Source organism: Pan troglodytes, chromosome 22 (genome assembly GCF_028858775.2).
Source record: "Pan troglodytes isolate AG18354 chromosome 22, NHGRI_mPanTro3-v2.0_pri, whole genome shotgun sequence".
In the NCBI taxonomy this organism is placed as follows: Eukaryota; Metazoa; Chordata; class Mammalia; order Primates; family Hominidae; genus Pan; species Pan troglodytes.
In genome coordinates, this window is record NC_072420.2 from 42007854 (window position 1) to 42026603 (window position 18750).

An 18750-nucleotide genomic window follows, 5' to 3' on the forward strand; every position below is an offset into this window, starting at 1 on the left:
ATACCCAGTAATGGGATGGCTGGGTCAAATAGTATTTCTAGTTCTAGATCCCTGAGGAATCGCCACACTGACTTCCACAATGGTTGAACTAGTTTACAGTCCCACCAACAGTGTAAAAGTGTTCCTATTTCTCCACATCCTCTCCAGCACCTGTTGTTTCCTGACTTTTTAATGATTGCCATTCTAACTGGTGTGAGATGATATCTCATAGTGGTTTTGATTTGCATTTCTCTGATGGCCAGTGAAGATGAACATTTTTTCATGTGTTTTTTGGCTGCATAAATGTCTTCTTTTGAGAAGTGTCTGTTCATGTCCTTCGCCCACTTTTTGATGGGGTTGTTTGTTTTTTTCTTGTAAATTTGTTTGAGTTCATTGTAGATTCTGGATATTAGCCCTTTGTCAGATGAGTAGGTTGTGAAAATTTTCTCCCATGTTGTAGGTTGCCTGGAATAAATTTCTAAGCAGCAAAGCATTTAAGATATGGCCTGGCTGCTTCTAATAACCTGTGCTTATAAGTGTGAGCAAAGAAATGACCTAAAGTTGGAAATTATATTTAAAGGGGAAGCAGAGCATAAAAGTTTGGAAAATGTGCAGCCTGGCCATGTGGTAGAAAAGAAAAGCCTGTTTTCACAGGAGGAATTCAAGCAGGCTGCAGAAATTTGCATAAGTAAAAAGAAGACAATGGGAAAAAGGCTCCAAAGGCATTTCAAAGACCTTTGCCGCCGCCCCTCTTGTCACACAGGCCCAGAGGCTTAAGAATACAGAATGGTTTCATGGGTCAGCCCCAGGGCCCCACTAACCTGTTCAGCTTCTAGACACTGTTCCCTGCATCTCAGCAGCTCTAGTTTCAGCCATGGCTCAAAGGGGCCCTGGTATAGCTCAAGCTGCTGCTTCAGAGGGTGCAGGCCATAAGCCTGGGGGGTATTCACATGATATTAAGCCTGCAGGTGCACAGAATGCAAGAGTTAATGCTTGGGAGGCTCCACCTAGATTTCAGAGACTATATGGGAAATCCTGAGTGCTCAAGCAGAAGCTGCTGCTGGGGCAGAACCTCTACTAGAACAGTGTAAAGGGGAAATGTGGGGTTTGAGCCTTCACACTAGTCCCCACTGGGGCACTGCCTAGTGGAGCTGTGGGAAGAGGGCCACCATCCTCCAGACCCCAGAGGGGCAGATCCTGGCAGCTTGCACCCTCAGCATGGAAAAGCCACAGAAACTTAATGCCAGTTTGTGAGAGCAGCCTCAGGGACTGAGCCTTGCAAAGCCACTGGGGTGGAACCAGCTGCCCAAGGCCTTGAGAGTCCACCCCTCACACCAGTGTATGCTGGATGTGAGACATGGAGTCAAAGGAGATTGTTTTGGAGCTTTAAGATTTGATAACTGCCCTGCTGGGTTTTGGACTCGTGTGGGGCCTGTAGCCTCTTTCTTTGGGCTGATTTTTTCCCTTTTAAAATGGAAATATTTTACCCACTGCTTGTACCTCCATTGTGTCTTGGAAGTAAATAACTTCTTTTTGATTTTACAGGCTTGTAGGTGGAAGAGATTTGCCTTGTCCCAGATAAGACTTGGGACTTTGGACTTTTGAGTTAATGCTGGAGTGATTTTGGACTTTGGGGGACTATTGGGAAGGCATCATTGTATTTTGCAATGTGAGAAGGACAAGATATTTGGGGGACCAGGGGCAAAATGATGTGATTTGGATTTGTGTCCCCAACAAAAATCTCATGTCAAATTTTAATCCCTGTTGTTGGAGGTGGGGCATGGTGGGAGGTGTTTGGATCATGGGAGTGGATTCCTCATGACTGGTTTAGCACCATCCCCTTGATGCAGTGCTCATAATAGTGAATTTTCATGAGATGTGGTTGTTTAAAAGTGTGCGGCACCTCCTTCCCACCCTCACTCTCTATTGCTCCTGCTCTGGCCATGCTCCCGCTTTGCCTTCCACCATGATTGTAAGTTTCCTGAGGCCTCCCCAGAAGCTAAGCAGTTGCTAGCACCATGCTTCCTTTACAGCCTGCAGAACCATGAGCCAATTAAATCTCTTTTCTTTATAAATTACCCAGTCTCCGGTATTTCTTTATAGCAATGGGATAACGGCCTAATATACTTCTATTATTGATTTCTAGTTTCATACCATGGTAGTAGGAAAAGATACTTCATGCAATTTCAGTCTTCTTACATTTATTAAGTTTTGTTTTGTGACCTAACACATGGTCTGTCCTGGAAGACATTCCATGTGTGCTTGAGAAGAATGGATATTTTGTTGCTGCTGGATGGAATGCTCTGTATGTCTATTAGATGCTTTTGGTGTAAAGAGCAATTCAAGTCTCCTCTACCGAGTGTTGATGTCCCACCAGTATTTATATGTTGAAACCTCATTACTCATCTGACAGTATTAAGAGGTAGGGCCTTTTAGAAAGTAAGACATGAAGACTTATGAATGGGATTAGAGCCTCTACGAATGGTATTAGCACCCTTATAAAAGAGATTGAAGGGGGCATGTTTGCCCCTTTCCACCATGTCAGGACACAGCAACAAGGTGCAATCTATGAGAAATGGGCCCTCATCAGACACTGTATCTGCTAGCACCCTGACCTTGGATTTCCCAGCCTCTAGAAGTTTAAGAAATAGGCCAGGCATGGGGGCTTACATCTGTAATCCCAGCACTTTGGGAGGCTGAGGTGGGTGTATCACCTGAGGTCAAGAGTTCAAGACCAGCCTGGCCAACATGGCAAAACCCCATCTCTACTAAAAATACAAAAATTAGCCAGATGTGGTGGTGCATGCCTATAGTCCCAGCTACTTGGGAGGGTGAGGCAGGAGAATCGCTTGAACCTGAGAGGCGGAGGTTGCAGTGAGCTGAGATCACACCACTACACTCCAGCCTGGGTGACAGAGTGAGACTCCATCTGAAAAGAAACAAGAAGTTTAAGAAATAAATTTGTGTTATTTACAAATTGCCTAGCCTAAGGTATTTTTTTAAAACAGCCTGAACAGACTAAGACAAAATTTAATTTTTAAAAAATTTTCTGCCTCGCTTACCTGTCTATTGTTGAAAGTGGGGTATTGACATTCACTACTATTATTGTATTACAGTTTATCTCTGCCTTCAGATCTCTTAATTTTTGCATTTAGGTGCTCTGATGTTTGGTGCATACATACACACACACAATTGTTATGTCTTCTTGATGAATTCACTCCTTTATTATCATATAATTACCATCTTTGTCTTTTTTAAAAGTTTGACTTAAAGTCTATTTAAACTGATGTAAATATAGCTATCCCTGCTCTCTTTTGGTTTCCATTTGCATGGAGTATTTTTTCCATCCTTTCACTTTCAACCTATACATTTTTTAAAGGTGAAGTGAGTCTCCTATAGGCAACATATAGTTGGGTCTTGTTTTTTGTGTTTGTTTTTAAATCTGTCGAGCTAATCTGTGTCTTTTGATTACAGAATTTAATTCACTTACATTTGTGGTAATTATTGATAGATAAGGCTTTACTACTTCCATTTTGTTCATTGTTTCCTGGTTGTTTTGTAGGTCCTTTTTTCCTTTCTTCCTGTCTTGCTGTCTTTGTTTCTGATTATATGATTTTCTATAGTGGTATACTTTGATTCTTTACTTGTGATATTTTATGTATAATCTACCATTTTGCTGACTATACTCCTTAGTTTAAGGTGCTAAGAGTACAGTAATTCATAAAATAGAGCCAAGTCTCTACTCAAACTTAAGGTGAGAGAGTGAGACAGTGCTTTCTGAATTCCTTTCTGCAGACTTAGGATTTAAATCTGAAGTGAGCACAGCCCTGTGGGTTCTATGGGTGATGATAGACAACTACTTGGGGATCTGAGTGGGATCAGTAGTGACGCAGTGAAAGATGTGTGGGGGCTGTAGGGGCATGGGAGCCTCAGGGGTGTTCAGGGCCAGGTGGGCTCCTCACATTCCAGCCTCAGGTCCCTCAATCCTCCCAAATTGCTGACCCCTGTGAAATAAGGATGCTGATGCTAGGAGAGATACCTCCAGGATCTGACATCATAGCATCCTGGGCAAAAACTCAGTTCCTCACACTCAAGTGAAAGGAGAGTGGGTCAGCTGTGGTGGTCAGGTATACGTGGTATAGAGTGTATGTGTGTCTGTGTGTGATATGGTATGTTTTGGGGGAGGGGATGTGTGTGGGAGTGGTGTGGTGCGTGTGTCTATATGGTATGGTGTGCATGTGTGTGTGGTGAGTACATGGTGTGTGTGTGAGATGTGCAGTATGTTGTATGTTGTGTGTGAATGTGTGCTGTATATGGTGTGTGTGTGTGTGAGATACATCATGTGGCGTGTGTGCATGAATGTGTGGTGTGGGTGTCAGTGTGTTGAGCATGTGGTGTGTTGTATGATATGTATGGTGTGTATGTGGCATGTTGTGTGATGTGTGTGTGTTTAGGGTGTCTAAGGCTGTGTAGATGCAGAAGCTTTATAGATGCTCCACAGATGGCTGTCTTTGCTCACCAGCTCTCTTAGACCCCTGTAATCTTTCTTTTATTGTATTGCAAATGACATTGCCCACCAAGAATGTCACAATGGGCAGCCATGGGCAGTGATTCCCAGCCCTTATGAAATTGTTACGCCTACTCAGTACCCCTCTCCTTCTTTGCTTATTTGTCACTTTAAAATGAAATCAGATTCAGTGAGCTTTGTGTCTTTAGGGGAATTCTCAGTGAAGTCTGGAAACCCTCCCCCCTCAGGTTTTCCGACCGCTGCTTGGAGTTTCTGGTATGAAGTGCTGGTGTTCTCCGCCAAGCAGCAGGTGCATTTGTAAATTACTGTGGGATGCTAACGGCTATATACTTTCTTATTCATTACAGCTCCAGTCCCCAAAAGGCAAAAATGTGACCACTGGACTCCCTGCCCATCTGACACCTATGCCTACAGGTTACTCAGCGGAGGTGGCAGAAGCAAGTACGCCAAAATCTGCTTTGAGGATAACCTGTAAGTACCAGCGTTTAGAAGGAAAATAAAGGGATCCTACTGATTCTTGCCCCTTCCCTGAGGCTGATTACCGAGCAGCAGTTCTGCCCACAGGAGAGAACCGTATGTCGTTGGTCTCAGGCAAAAGGCTGAGAGCATCCAAGTGGAAATGAGAAAGCTCTGCTGTATTCACCAGGGAAGGAGCTGATTGTCTCTAATGGCTGTATGTGTCTTGTGTTTAATGGTTTTACGGTTTCATTTGACTGCAGTTGTACTTAGGATTTAAATCTGAAGTGAGCACAGCCCTGTGGGTTCTATGGGTGATGATAGACAACTACTCTGGGATCTGAGTAGGGATCAGTATTGATGCAGTGAAAGGTGTGTGGGGGATGTGGGGGCATGAGAGCCTCAGGGGTGTTCGGGGCCAGATGGGCTCTGAACAAAGTTAGACTACTTTAAAAAGCGAAGTTAGACTACTTTACTTTGAATATGTGGCAAAGTCCTTCCAAGTCATGGGAACATGAAAACTCAGCCGATAGTTTCTTCGTTTTATTTTATGATCCTCACCCTCCTGGATTAAAGCAGGTGTTGTTTCTGTTTGCAGTCCATACTTTACACTTCTTCAATATTTTGGGAAAATCCATATAGGATTGATATTATTTCTTCTTTAAATATTTGGTGTGATTTCCCAACAAAGTCATCCTGGCCTGGAGGGGTTTGTTTTGAGGTTTTTAACTGCAAATTTAATTGATGTAATAAGTACAGCACTACTTAAGTTATCTGTTTCTTCTTGAGTGGGCCCCATTTTTTTTTTATTATTTATTATTATTTTTTTAGTGCTTCCTTGATTTACAGCATAGCTAAACTCAGCCGAGTCTTTCTTTGTTCAGACTGAAATCAGCCATTTCTCTAAAGAGAGAGTTCCTTAATGGGATGTGGTATTTAGAAACCGAGATCTAGACACTCATGGGCCCTTGATAGGGTTCCTCCTAAGCACTTTTAGTGGACAGAACCAAGCAATGCATTTGTTTCTAAATCATGAATTTACATTAGCATTTACAATTCAAATTCAACAGTGCAGGAGTCTTACCCCCTTAAGTTCTTCGATTTTACATTTTAACTCTTCCCTTACACTGAGAATCTTGGTTCCTAGTACTTCGCCTTCAAATTACAATACCAAGACTACTAACAATACAACTACTGAATGAAGTTAAAAAATGTTGTTTGCAGTTCCTCATAGATTTAAAAATATTTTATTAAGGGTATAAAGAGTCAGATGTCTATATTAATCAAGGCTCTCCAGAGAGACAGAGCCAATGGCAGTGGGAGGTAAGAAGAGAAAGGAAAGAGTGGATTTATTTATTAGAGAAATTGGCTCATGCAATTATGGAGGCCAAGAGGTCCCACGACAGGCCATCTGCAAGCTGGAGACCTTGAGATGCTGGTAACATGGCTGAGTCCAAGTACTAAAGCCTCAGAACCAGAGAGGCAGATGGTGTAATTCTCAGTTTGAGAATCAATAGGAGATGGGAGGTCTGCTGGTATCAGTCTTGGAGTCTAAAGGCTGGGGAGCCTGAAATTCTCATGTTCAAGGTAGGAGAAGTAGAAGGGTGTCCCAGTTCCAGCAGAAAGAGAGAGAGGCAAAAGGGGACTGAAGTTGTCTTTTTTTTTTTTTTTTTTTTGAGACAGAGTCTCACTCTGTCACCAGGCTGGAGTGCAGTGGCGCCATCTTGGCTCACTGCAACCTCCGTCTTCCAGGTTCAAGCGCTTCTCCTGCCTCAGCCTCCTGAGTAGCTGAGGCTACAGGCACACACCACCATGCCTAGCTAATTTTTGTATTTTTAGTAGAGACAGGGTTTCACCATGTTGGCCAGGATGGTCTCGATCTCTTGACCTCATGATCTGCCTGCCTCAGCCTCCCAAAGTGCTGGGATTACAGGCGTGAGCCACCACACCCAGCCAAAGTTGTCCTTTTATAAGGAACCAACCCACTCCTGTGATAACAGCATTAATCCATTCAGGAGGGCAGAGTCCTCATGGCCTAATCACCTCCTAAAGGTCCCACCTCTTAATACTATTTCCACATGAGTTTGAGAGGTGACAAACATTCAACTCATAGCAATGACCAAAGTCATATGAAATAATTACTTTCCCTGTAGTTATTTTACATTGGATTAATTTCCATTTGCTTTCAATGCTAGGTTTGTTTTTCTTTGGGTTTCATTTAATTTTTGAATATATATTTATGTGGTTCAGAAATCAACATTATGTTTGAATATTACATGTCCCAAAAAAGGAGGCTCAGAGAAATCTTCCCTGTATTCTCCACCTTTTCTCCCCACCTCTTGTTCCCATCTCCATTAATTTTTTAATTAGTTTTTGATTTATTCTTCCAGTATTTTTTAAAGGCAAAAAATAAGCCCTCTCTCTCTATATATATATATATATATAATTAATACATACCTATGTATATTTTTATATACAGGTATATATGTGCATGTATACATGTGAATATATGTATATGTGTGTATGAATATGTGTGCATATGTGTATATACACATGTATACACGTATACACTCATATGTACACACACATCTATATCCTTTCTTACATAAAAGGTGGTAAACTCTATACACAGTTATGACCTTGGCTTTCTTCACTTAACAGTTAATAGAGATTACTCCGTATCAGTACATCAGGCTTTTCCTCATTTCTTTTATTGATATGTGGTATTCCATAGCACGGATGTGTCATAGTTTATTCAACTAGTTCTGCACTGATAGGCATTTCTGATGTTTGATATCTTTTGGTATTACCAGTAATGCTGCAGTGAATAACCTTATGAATATATCATTTTGTAATAAATTATGATAAGGTGAACAGTTGTGTAACCACCATCCTGGCTAAGAAATAGACTATCACTAGCACCCCATAAGCCCTCTGTGTACCCCTTCCAAAATGCAGCTTCCTCTTTCCTTCCTGCCCAATGGTAACCTGGATTTTTTTTGGTGGTGATTTATTTCCTCACTTTTCTTGGTAGTTTTACTGCCTAAGCATGCATTGCAAAATACTGTTATTTAATTCAACACTTGTTTAATGTTGTCTGTTTTGGACTTTGTATAAATGGAATCATAAACCAAATACTCTTTTGTGTCTGAGATTTATCCTTCATGTTGGATGTAGCTGTTGTTCTTAGATGTTCATTGCTGTATGATACTGCATTGCATGAATATGTTACAGTTATCCGTTCTATTGTTGAATGACATTTGAGTCATTCCCAGTTTGGGGTTATTATGAATAGTGCTGTTTATGTCTCTTGGTGCACATGCACATACATTTCTGTTGAGTGTTTTTTTGAAGAAGGATTCTCACAACTAGCCTCAAATTCAGTGATACTCTAGAAAAACTCCTAAGACCCAGTAACAGGTTACACTTATAGGTAAGGTTTCTTACAGCAAAAGACACAGAGCAAACCCTGCTGCATGTTCTGCTGATGGTGAATTCTTCCAGTTTATGTTTCTCTGAAATATCTTTACTTCACCTTCATTCCTGAAAAATAGTGTGGTCTGCTGATAGTGAATCCTTCCAGTTTATGTTTCTCTGAAATATCTTTATTTCATCTTTGTTCCTGAAAAATACTTTTGTAGGCTGTGTTAGCCGTTATTTTCTTTCAGCACATTCAAGGTACTATTCCACTGTCTTCTAGGTTCTATATTTTCCTTTTGAGAAGTCAGCTGACAGTCTTATTGTTGCTGCTGTGAAAGTAACTGCCCATTGCCCTCGTCCCCGTCACCTTAGAGATTCCTTGTCTGGTTTTCAACATTTGTACCACAATGTGTCTTTTGTTGTTTTATCATCTTTGGAGTTTTTTTGAGTTTCTTAAATATGTAGGTATTGAAGTCCTTCATCAAATTTAACAAATTCTCTGCTCTTGTATCTTCTGCCCATTCACTTTCTCCTCTTCTTCTGAGATTCTTAATGAAACATATGTTAGACCTTATCACTACTATAGTCTCTAGAGCCTATAGTCTATTTTGTATTTTCCATTTGTTTACCTCTCTGCTCTTTATCGTGGACAGAGTTGTTTTCCATTCACTAATTCTCTCATCCACTGTACCTAATCTGCTGTCAAACCCATTCAATCACTACTGATTTTAGGTTACTATATTATCTTAGTTTTAGAAATTCATTCTGGTTCTTTTTAAAATCAGCATGTCAGTTTTGGTACTTTTCAGTTCTGAAATTTTTAATTTTATCAAGCATGTTTTTGAATACATTATAGTTAAAGTCTGAGTTGGACAACTCTAGCATTTAGAGTGCCTGTGAGTCTGTCACTATTATCTACTGTTTTCTGCTGGTTCCATTGGCTCTTGTGTGCGTTGGCTTTTTTCCTCACGTGTCAGGTTTCATTTGATCCTGCACCTGTTTTTTTAAAAAAATTGAGGCATGGGATGATATCTTCTTCTGAGGAATTATCTTTGCTTCTCCCAGGGACCTGGAACCTTTAGCAGAACAGGATGACCTGAATAAGTGTTGAAGATTTTCTGGGCCACCTAGTTGACTAAAAACTAGGCTGAAGTTTATACAAGCTCTGATTTTTTTCTGGTTTGCTCTCACTTTCAGGATTCAACCCTTTGTGACCCCAGCCCAAATAAGATGTGGGAGATTTAACATGGCCCTGACCCTGGCTTCCAACTTCTGTTCCCTTGGCTCACATGGTTGTCAGAAGGGCTGTTCACTTCCTTACACACCTTTTCTGGAATCAGCAAATTCTCCTTAGTTAAAAGTAGCTTTTAAATGCTGGACTTACCAACCTGAAATTTAGTCTTCTCCCAGATCTTGGCCTGGGAAATTCTTAACTACCTTATTTGGTCTCTAACGTATACAACCAGATCTTTAACAACAACAGCAACAACAAAACTTGCCTCATGTTTTCTGCTTTTCTCTATGAGAAAGTCGGTTTAGATTAGCCAATTTTCTATTATCAGAAATTTCTTTCTGCTTCAAGTTATTATGGAATAGTCTCTAAACCTTTCAAAAAGCACTAAGCCTAGAAAACTCATAGGGGAGTTTAGGTAAAGGTGTCAAAACAAAATATTAAAGTTCCGTGTTCGCTATTCCAAAGCATGGAAAAAGGAGGAAGCCTTCCAAATTATTTTCATAAAGCTAACATGTCATTGATTCTGACTCTTGACAATGGGAACATGCACATATACAACATGCACACACACAATTTCTGTGATCTTCAGCAATAATTACCATCTCCAGGAAAGTCATTTAGTCTTCCTGATTTTAGGGCACAATCCTCTTGAATTTGGCATTTCATATTCTACAATTTAAAGGTTAAAAATTAAGTGACATACTCAGGCACAGTGGCTCATGTCTATAATCCCAGCACTTTGGGAGGCTGAGGTGGGCAGATCACTTGAGCCCAAGAGTTCAAGAGCGCCCTGAGCAGCATGGCAAAACTCCATCTCTACAAAAAAATTTTAAAAATTAGCCTGTTGTAGTGGTGCACGCTTGTACTTCCAGCTACTTGGGAGGCTGAGACGGAAGGATTGCTTGAGCCCAAGAGGCAGAGGTTGCAGTGAGCCACGATTGCACAACTGCACTCCAGCCTGGGTGACAGAGTGAGACCCTGTCTCAATAAATAAATAGATAATAAATTAACAATAAAGTGCACCTGTGAAGAGCCTGAGCTAAATAAATGTTAGTTTTTCTTCCCCCTAGCCATTTGTCTAAACTATAAGATTGAATGCAGTGTCCAGGCCCCCTGAGAGTCCAGGTCCCCTGAGGGACTGAGTCTGTAGACACTGAGAATAGATGTGTGTGGATGAACATGGGGGTGGTGGTCTCGGGAGCTGCACCAGGGCGAATGCAGACCTTCAAGGAAAAGGTGGGAGACAGCAGATGAGACTGACATTCGGTCAGGCGAAGACTTCGCGGAGTCGGGAGAGTCGCACGCCTCTTGGTACTTGACTAATGTTTAGCTCCATTTCAGGCTTATGGGAGAACAGCTGGGAAATGTTGCCAGAGGAATAAACATTGCCATTGTCAACTGTAAGTTACTAAACATTTTCTTTAAACTTCTCTAAAAGCTCTCTGGTCAGATTTTCAAAGGTACCTTGGGTTTTCGAGACTTTTGCACATGATTTAGTCTAGGTTTGTATTTTAATGCATTTTAAGATTATATATTCAATTATTTTTACAAGTCTCACTTCACAGATTATTTGTGGTTCTAACAACAAATAAACAACTGAAAACCAAATATAGACTTTATTTTAAAAAAAGGAAAAAACAGAGGGATAGGCCAAAGGTAGGGTTAAAACCAGAAGGGCCGCCAAGGGGGTGCAGCCTGTGGTCCTGGACTGAGCCTCTCATTTGCTCCCAGAGTCCCAGTGTCTGCTCAGGGGCTGACACCATAGACCATCTCATCCTTCTGTGTGATAAAAGCCACTGCAGCCTCATGGGAAACAAAACTTGGCCTTTCTCTTAGGTCTGGAATAAAGCTCTCTCACAGTTGCCATTGAGGGGCCCAGAGGAGAAGGAAAGGGTTTCCCACAACGTCCCTGTGAGTGAGTGGGCAGCATAGCCCCAACACGTGAGGGCTGTGGAAGTGAAGATAAAATGCTCCTAGTCTGATAGCCCTGAAGGAGACTGTAAAGTAGGAAGTGGGCAGGCTGAGGGGGCTCTGGTGTTTCTGTGGCATGAGGCGGTTGGGCCTGGCTGAGGGGGCTCTGGTGTTTCTGTGGGAAGAGGCGGGTGGGCCTGGCTGAGGGGCTCTGGTGTTTCTGTGGGAAGAGGTGGTTGGGCCTGGCTGAGGGGGCTCTGGTGTTTCAGTGGGAAGAGGGGGTTGGGCCTGGCTGAGGGGGCTCTGGTGTTTCTGTGTGAGGAGGTGGTTGGGCCTGGCTGAGGGGGCTCTGGTGTTTCTGTGGGATGAGGTGGGTGGGCCTGAGTGAGGGGTCTCTGGTGTTTCTGTGGGATGAGTTGGGTGGGGGAGGTATTAGTGTTCCATCAGGTGTAACCCAAAGCAAACTGGAAGAAAGTTCTAGCACAGCTTCCAGCACTTTCCTTTGACCTGGTTTTGGGGACTCTCCTCAAGGGGCCCACCCTGTCTCTGCAGGCTGGTTCATTACATCAGTGGTGTTTGCTGGAGATAGACAGGGAAGAAATATTTCCTTCCCCAGGCCCTGGTGCCACAAGTGTGCCCTAGTTCTGTGAACTTTCTTTTAAAATACCATTTCTTTTATTTTCAGATGTAACTGGGAATGTGACAGCAACACGATGTTTTGATATGTATGAAGGCGGTAAGAAAATTTTTTCTGTTAAAATTCAAATGAATTTTAAACAGAAAATTAAGATTAAAAAACACAAAGAAAAATATCAACCATTTTTATTTTGTCTACTAGAAAAACGCCAGCAGCTCTCCTGAGTAATCTAGAGTGGTCTTATGTAGATCCTCTTAAACTCTAATTGAATTCATAGAACATTTGAAGGCATCATCTAGAAATGTCTTTTCTTCTGTTAGTTTTCCTCAGTCTTTCTCTTTTTAGCTCTCATGATATAATAAGAAAGAGAAAAAGCCTTTTTTTTAAAAAAAAAAAAAAGCCAAATACATTATATGTAAAATAAAGCCACCAGCATCCAGCCCTAAATATCATCATCCTTTGAAAGCTGTCACGATTACTCCTGGTGACTCACAGTGCTCTGCTGGGCTCAGGGCAAGCATTCCCGGAACCCACGGGTGCCCAGTCTTTCTCGATGGTCTCTCCTTTCTAGGCACTGACTCTTGACTGCAGTTGTTGGCCAGGATATACTATCCCCTCTTATTTTTATATATCAATGAGACTTTCAAAAACAAGTTTTTATAAAGATAGTGAAGACGAAGAATAGAAAACGCCTGCACCCACCCAATAAGAAGGACACAGTTGTACTCTGCAGTTAACCTAAGCAGAACAGTAAATAATGAGCCGCAGTGGTGAGTAACAGGGTTTGAGGTTTACCTTTATTTTATAAGGCATAGATAAGTCTCTTGGCACACACTTGCCCACGGTCCACATGTCTCGTATTTGAGTTCTGTGGGAGTCTCTCTCCTGCACACGTCGGTGTGTTTGCAAGGCCACTCTGCTCAGTGGTCGTGGTGTGGGTGTGGGTGTGGCCCTTTATCAGTGACTGCAGAGAACACTCCACCTGTGCCACACAGGCTGCTGCTTGTTAAGAGTTTGGTTAATAGAATCTTTATGATCTCATTTCTAAGGAGGGTTTTTTTTTTCTACCAGGGGCTCCACTTCTCTCGTTTGTTGGTCAAAAACGCTCCTTATCTTGACCCCCTTTCACTACCGCCCTGAACACCTATTGCAAGTGTTAGGTTCTTTTCCTTCTACGCTGTGCCACTCACCTCAGATAATCCCTATGGTACCCCAGTGAATGTTCACATGTCCAGAGCTAGCACACCATCTGCAGGGTTGAGCAGCGAGCGCTGGGACCCCCAAGGATTCAGAGTGGACACAGAATGCGGGTGCAGGAGGAAGCCCAGCACCCAAGGCAGAGCCTCAGTGAACAGCAAAGACCCTAAAACTGACTTGCATCCCCCAATAGATAACTCTGGACCGATGACAAAGTTTATTCAGAGTGCTGCTCCAAAATCCCTGCTCTTCATGGTGACCTATGACGACGGAAGCACAAGGTGAGTGGGTGTAGGTCTGTCACAGCGGTGGGCAAGAGAAGCCAGCTGGGGCAGAGGCTGCCAGGGTCTCTCAGTGACATCCTCTGGGGACAAGCAGAAAGTCCAGGAGCAAAGTACTTCTCTAAGGAAAAAGAATGAAAGATCATGACAAAATAGATGGCATTTCTTTAAAAAAAATTAAATCACTAATCACAGAAGTACTAGAACCTAAATCAAAGGAGTATTTCAAGGAATCAAGACAAAGCCACTGTTGACCATAATTAGGACAGACAAACTAACCTCCGGACAGAAAGCCTAAACCCAGGGTGGCATTAATAGTTACAGCAATGTGAAAGGAAATTGAGATAATTTCCCTATAGAAAGAGGAAAAGAGGCTGGGCGCAGTGGTTCACACCTGTAATCCTAGCACTTGGGAGACCGAGGCAGGCAGATCACTAGGTCAAGGGTTCGAGACCATCCTGGCCAACATGGTGAAACCTTGTCTCTACTAAAAATTAAAAAATTAGCCAGGCATGGTGGCATGCACCTGTAGTCCCAGCTACTCAGGAGGCTGAGGCAGGAGAATCGCTTGAACCCAGGAGGCGGAAGTTGCAGTGAGCCAAGATTGCACCACTGCACTCCAGCCCGGTGACAGAGCGAGACTGTCTCAAAAAAAAAAAAGAGGAAAAGAATAAAGAAATACACACATACACATTCAATACTGTACTAGAAGTGGATGTAGCTCAGTGCCTCTCAGAGTGTGTCCTACTAAGTAAACCAAACCTGTGTCTTTGCTGCAGAATGTCTAAGAACCTTCAAAGTGCTTATTTGTGTGGTGAATTTCCCAGACAGGGCTACTGACCACAGCATTTCCCAAATTTATCAGATTCCTTTTTTCATGGAGCATCTTACCAAACTGAAGTTCCTTGGCACATACTTTGAAAAATTCTGACTTAACTCACTTAGAACAATCTAAACGTAACTGTTTACTTTCCTGTCTACCCTCCTGTCACTTCCTCTAAATCTTAATGTTTGCATTGGCAGTATTGTTTTACATTTCTTTTTCCTTTTTGATGTGGACTTTTCTGATTATGAAAAGGGGGCAGTTTTGGCATTTGCTTTCATCTTTCAGCAACTTCTCCCCACCTTATTTTGTGGTCACTAAACAAGGGGCAGAGCAATAGCCGAAAATTGTGTTGGCTGAGTGTGAGCCTGAGATTGAACCCCAAAGCACAAGGGCTTTCCAGAATTGAGAAGTAGAATTCTGTGCCCCAAACTGGGGCCTAAAATGGCTCTGGATGTCCAATGGTTAACTAGAAATGTGACATTCTCAAGAAGCATGTGTGCCTCTTAGCTGCCACTGTGTGTCATGCACTGCAGCAGGAGATGAATGTGTTTAGAAACCTCCATCCAAGGATGCACAGCGTAACACATCCAGAGCAGAGCTCCACTCCTCTCCACGTCTCCCTGAGATGCTCACATGCTTTTCCCTTTGTCCTGCAGACTGAATAACGATGCCAAGAATGCCATAGAAGCACTTGGAAGTAAAGAAATCAGGAACATGAAATTCAGGTCTAGCTGGGTATTTATTGCAGCAAAAGGCTTGGAACTCCCTTCCGAAATTCAGAGAGAAAAGGTGAGTGGTTTTAAAATGTCCCTTCCCACCAATGGTGAGTATAGTCAATGCTGTGCCTTGAAAACGTTCCTGGTGGCTTATAACTCCCTGTCTCCAAACATAAGAGTTTTGTCAACTGTTCCCGTGAGATCAGCATTAGATCCAGACAGAAGTTTCAAACTTCTCCAATCTCTTTCAAAGTAGAAAATTCTGAATGGGCTGTTGGTATTGGTTTTTCACCATGCTGCAGCCAACATGGTCTGTCCTGGGCCTCTCCTTCCTTGGGCAGGAGGTTTACCTCCCCAAGCTCCTGCTATGGGGAAAGTAAGAGAGCTCACCTCTTAGGATGGCTGAGAGCATGAACAGACATGGTGAATGCAAAACACTCAAAACAGGCTGGACACCAAATCAACACTGCACAAATCTGGCTTCCATTGCTGCTGCTGCTGCTGCTGTACTAACTGGGCACGTGATTGATTCTAAGTCCCTCCCTTTATGGCCTTTATTTATCAAAGAGAAATAAAGAGCAAAAGAATGGCGTTCTCACTTATTAACCACTAAGTCTCCTGTGAAAATTCCAACTGAGGGTTTGCAAAATGTGTGGGAGTAACAAGCTGAGCATCCGATGACAATCACAACATCCTGGAGAATTTCAGAGGGTCCTGCTCTCCAGGAAACGATGCTGCAGTAACCGGTGCAGGAGAGGAGGAAATTGTGCTGCATGACCAAGGCGCGAGACTTCCCCACTATACCTTCTGAGGATAAGGGCCTCCTTTCCACTTAGCCAGAAATTCCCAGAAAGCAGAGATTTCTACATCTCCAGGGTGTGCAATAGGCCGCTTCTGATTTCAGGCTCTGACATTTGGTCCCAGTCTGCCTCCTTGTGCTGTGGATACGGGTCTGGGAAGAAAGACAAGCAACAGAAGCAGCTCGGCATCTTCTTGTTGCCATGACCACCTGAGGTAGAGGAGAAGGGGGCTGGATAAGGTGCGACTTCAGCGCAGGCCACACAACCAGACAACTTGTAACTGGTTCCCAGGAAACCCTAGACCTTCTGTGACCCCCTCTAGTCTCATGTTCCGGAGGCCCGGAAACCATGGTTATTTTAGCATGCATCTACACAAGCATGCTTTCCCCTTGTGACTTCATGTTCCTCTAGAGCCAGGAAGCCAGCCCTGCAGAACGTGTAGGGAATGTTTCCCGGGGCCCTGGCCTCGACCCCTCCTTGCTTATGATTGTGCCTGGGCACTTGCATGCACAGTGAGCCCTCATGGGTCTGCCCTAACCGAGAGGCACTCCCTGAGCTCTGATTGGTGGGGCTCCTTGGGCCCCACCACTGCCTGGACCCACACTGAGGGCAAGCTGAACCAGCCACACAATAGTGAAGCTGGGGCTTAGGGTCCTGTGTTAGTTTTGCGAGGGGACGTCGTGTGATCTTAAACAAGTCACGTCACCTCTCTGGGCTCCAGCTTTCCTGCCTCCTCCAGGGCCAGCAGCTGTGCTGCAGTGTGCACCCCATTCTCCCCGGGATTTCCTCAGGCTGACCCTGGGGAGCGAATACTGGGTCCCCATCTCTCCGATCCCTTGTGTGATCCATGCCACAGGCTGTCGTCTTTAGAATGTCCAGGCTTTATCCAGCTGGCTGTGTGGTCTTGGAAAGTTATCTAACCCTCTGTGCTCAGAATCATCACCTGTGAGAGGTGAATAAAGATAGTTCCTGTCACAGAAGGGCTCCTGAACATGAAAGAAGAGAAACACATGGATCTCAGAGTGGAGTCCTGTAACCCAGAACAGCTGAGCCTTCCTGGAGCTCCCCGGGTCCTGCCCCACCAGCCCACCCCAAACCCAGATCCCTCCGCACAGCTTCTGCAATCAATGTCTCTCCCAACTTGGGTCTCCCCAAAACCCAGTGATGTCCAGGCTGTGCGCAGGACAACTGAACCAGCTTCTCAGAGGGTGGGGCCTGGCCTGGAGATTCTGGTGCACGGGGAAGGGAGCCTCCTTGCGTGGATCTCCAGGAGAAAATGGAGGCCCTGGTTTCACATACACACTCACACTTCCCCTTAACAGTGTCCTCCGACTTCTCTGCTCCTTCCCCGGCTCTTACCCTGTTTTCCTCCTCCTCTTTCCTTCCTTCCCAGTTCCACAGTCTCTTCAGCATCTCCAGGGGCCTTGTCCTACCTTATCTAACCACCCCAGCTTATTTAACTAGCAAGGGCGGCGGTGAGCAGGTACTCCTGGCAGCCTGGGCGTTGTGCCACACAGGGACCCGTCCATGCACACGAGCGTCTGTGGTTATTATTACTACCAATGGTGCAGTTCTCCAGCTGATTTATGAGAGTGTCCAGACTGTACCAGAAAGGCTGGCATTTGAGGCTGAAATCCTTTTTAACTCAAATGTTAACATCTCATCAAACAGGTTCTTCATTAATGTTTAACTAAGTCGTAGAAAACAAAAACCTCATTGGAATTGCACAGAGGAAGTTGTGGTCCTTCCTTATGATTTCCTTCATATGAAAGAGTTTCTGGAGCGGGAGAAATCAAGAAAAAGACTGGACGTCAAAGCCAGGGCTGAGTTTAGAGAATTGGAATGTGTTTGGAAATGGTGGCTCCAAGTGAATTTCAGGAAAATGCCTGTTTTGCCCACCTGTGTCAACTAAAAGTTATCCAAGTTACTACAGGAGTATAAAGACGAGACCTAAACACAGCAAGCAGTCAGTGCTGGAGAGTTACTAGAGGTTCTGTGGTTTGGGAGCGCTAAAGGATGTTTGCTCAAATGTTGGTGAGGTCTGGGCTGGTAGCCAGGGCTTCAAGACAGGTCTTACCGAGACCTTGAGAGAAGTGCCACTGGAGGAATCGTTTGTGTCTGTGTTACTTTGGCTATTCAGACTTGCAGGTGGTGTATTTCCCTAAGGGTGGTGTACCCATGTTGGGAGGGCCTCCTGAGTCCTCAGGGGTCTCCCCAGCCCCCTGTTCACTCCCACTCCACCTGCTATTCCAGGAGTCAGCTTTCTAGGCACAGCGCCTGGGCCACTCTCATGCAGAGCCTTTAATGACCCCACTACCTGCTGAATTGAATTTTAAAGTATAAGGAACTTCAAAGATTATTCCATCCAACCTCTTGGTTTTATAGGAGGAAGGAAACTGAGAAATAAGTAAGGACAGGAGTCTTGGAAGTGAGGGTAACCTGGTTCAGATCTGGACTTGGCCACCCCGACTGCATGACCTGAGTTTGGCACTTCATAGGCCTGAGCCTCTTCTGCACCCTGAACTGTGGGTAGCGGAGCCTGCCTTGCTCCCTGTGTGTGTGACAAGCATGACGCAGCAGGAGGAGCCATCATTCTCATCGCCTCCAGCATGGTCTGAGTCTTGTCTCTGGTGATCCTAACTGGAGCACAGACCCTTGTCTTCAGCCCCACTCAGCCCCTCCCATGCTTTGTGTGCTCAACACTCCAGCAAAGCCTCATGAGTGGCTGCTCTTACCATACCCTACAGCGCTTTGCCACTATGCTG

General features: G+C 43.9%; 1 protein-coding gene across 2 annotated transcripts in view; it reads left to right on the forward strand.

Moving 5' to 3' along the window:
- Positions 1-18750, forward strand: part of FAM3B (FAM3 metabolism regulating signaling molecule B) — a 41811-nt gene that overhangs the window by 17942 nt on the left and 5119 nt on the right. For both annotated transcript variants that reach the window (XM_514906.9, XM_003319079.6), the window contains 5 exons: positions 4855-4978; positions 10959-11017; positions 12214-12264; positions 13556-13643; positions 15126-15258. In XM_514906.9, the coding sequence (XP_514906.2) occupies positions 4855-4978; positions 10959-11017; positions 12214-12264; positions 13556-13643; positions 15126-15258 (455 nt within the window). The remainder of the gene's footprint in view (positions 1-4854; positions 4979-10958; positions 11018-12213; positions 12265-13555; positions 13644-15125; positions 15259-18750) is intronic.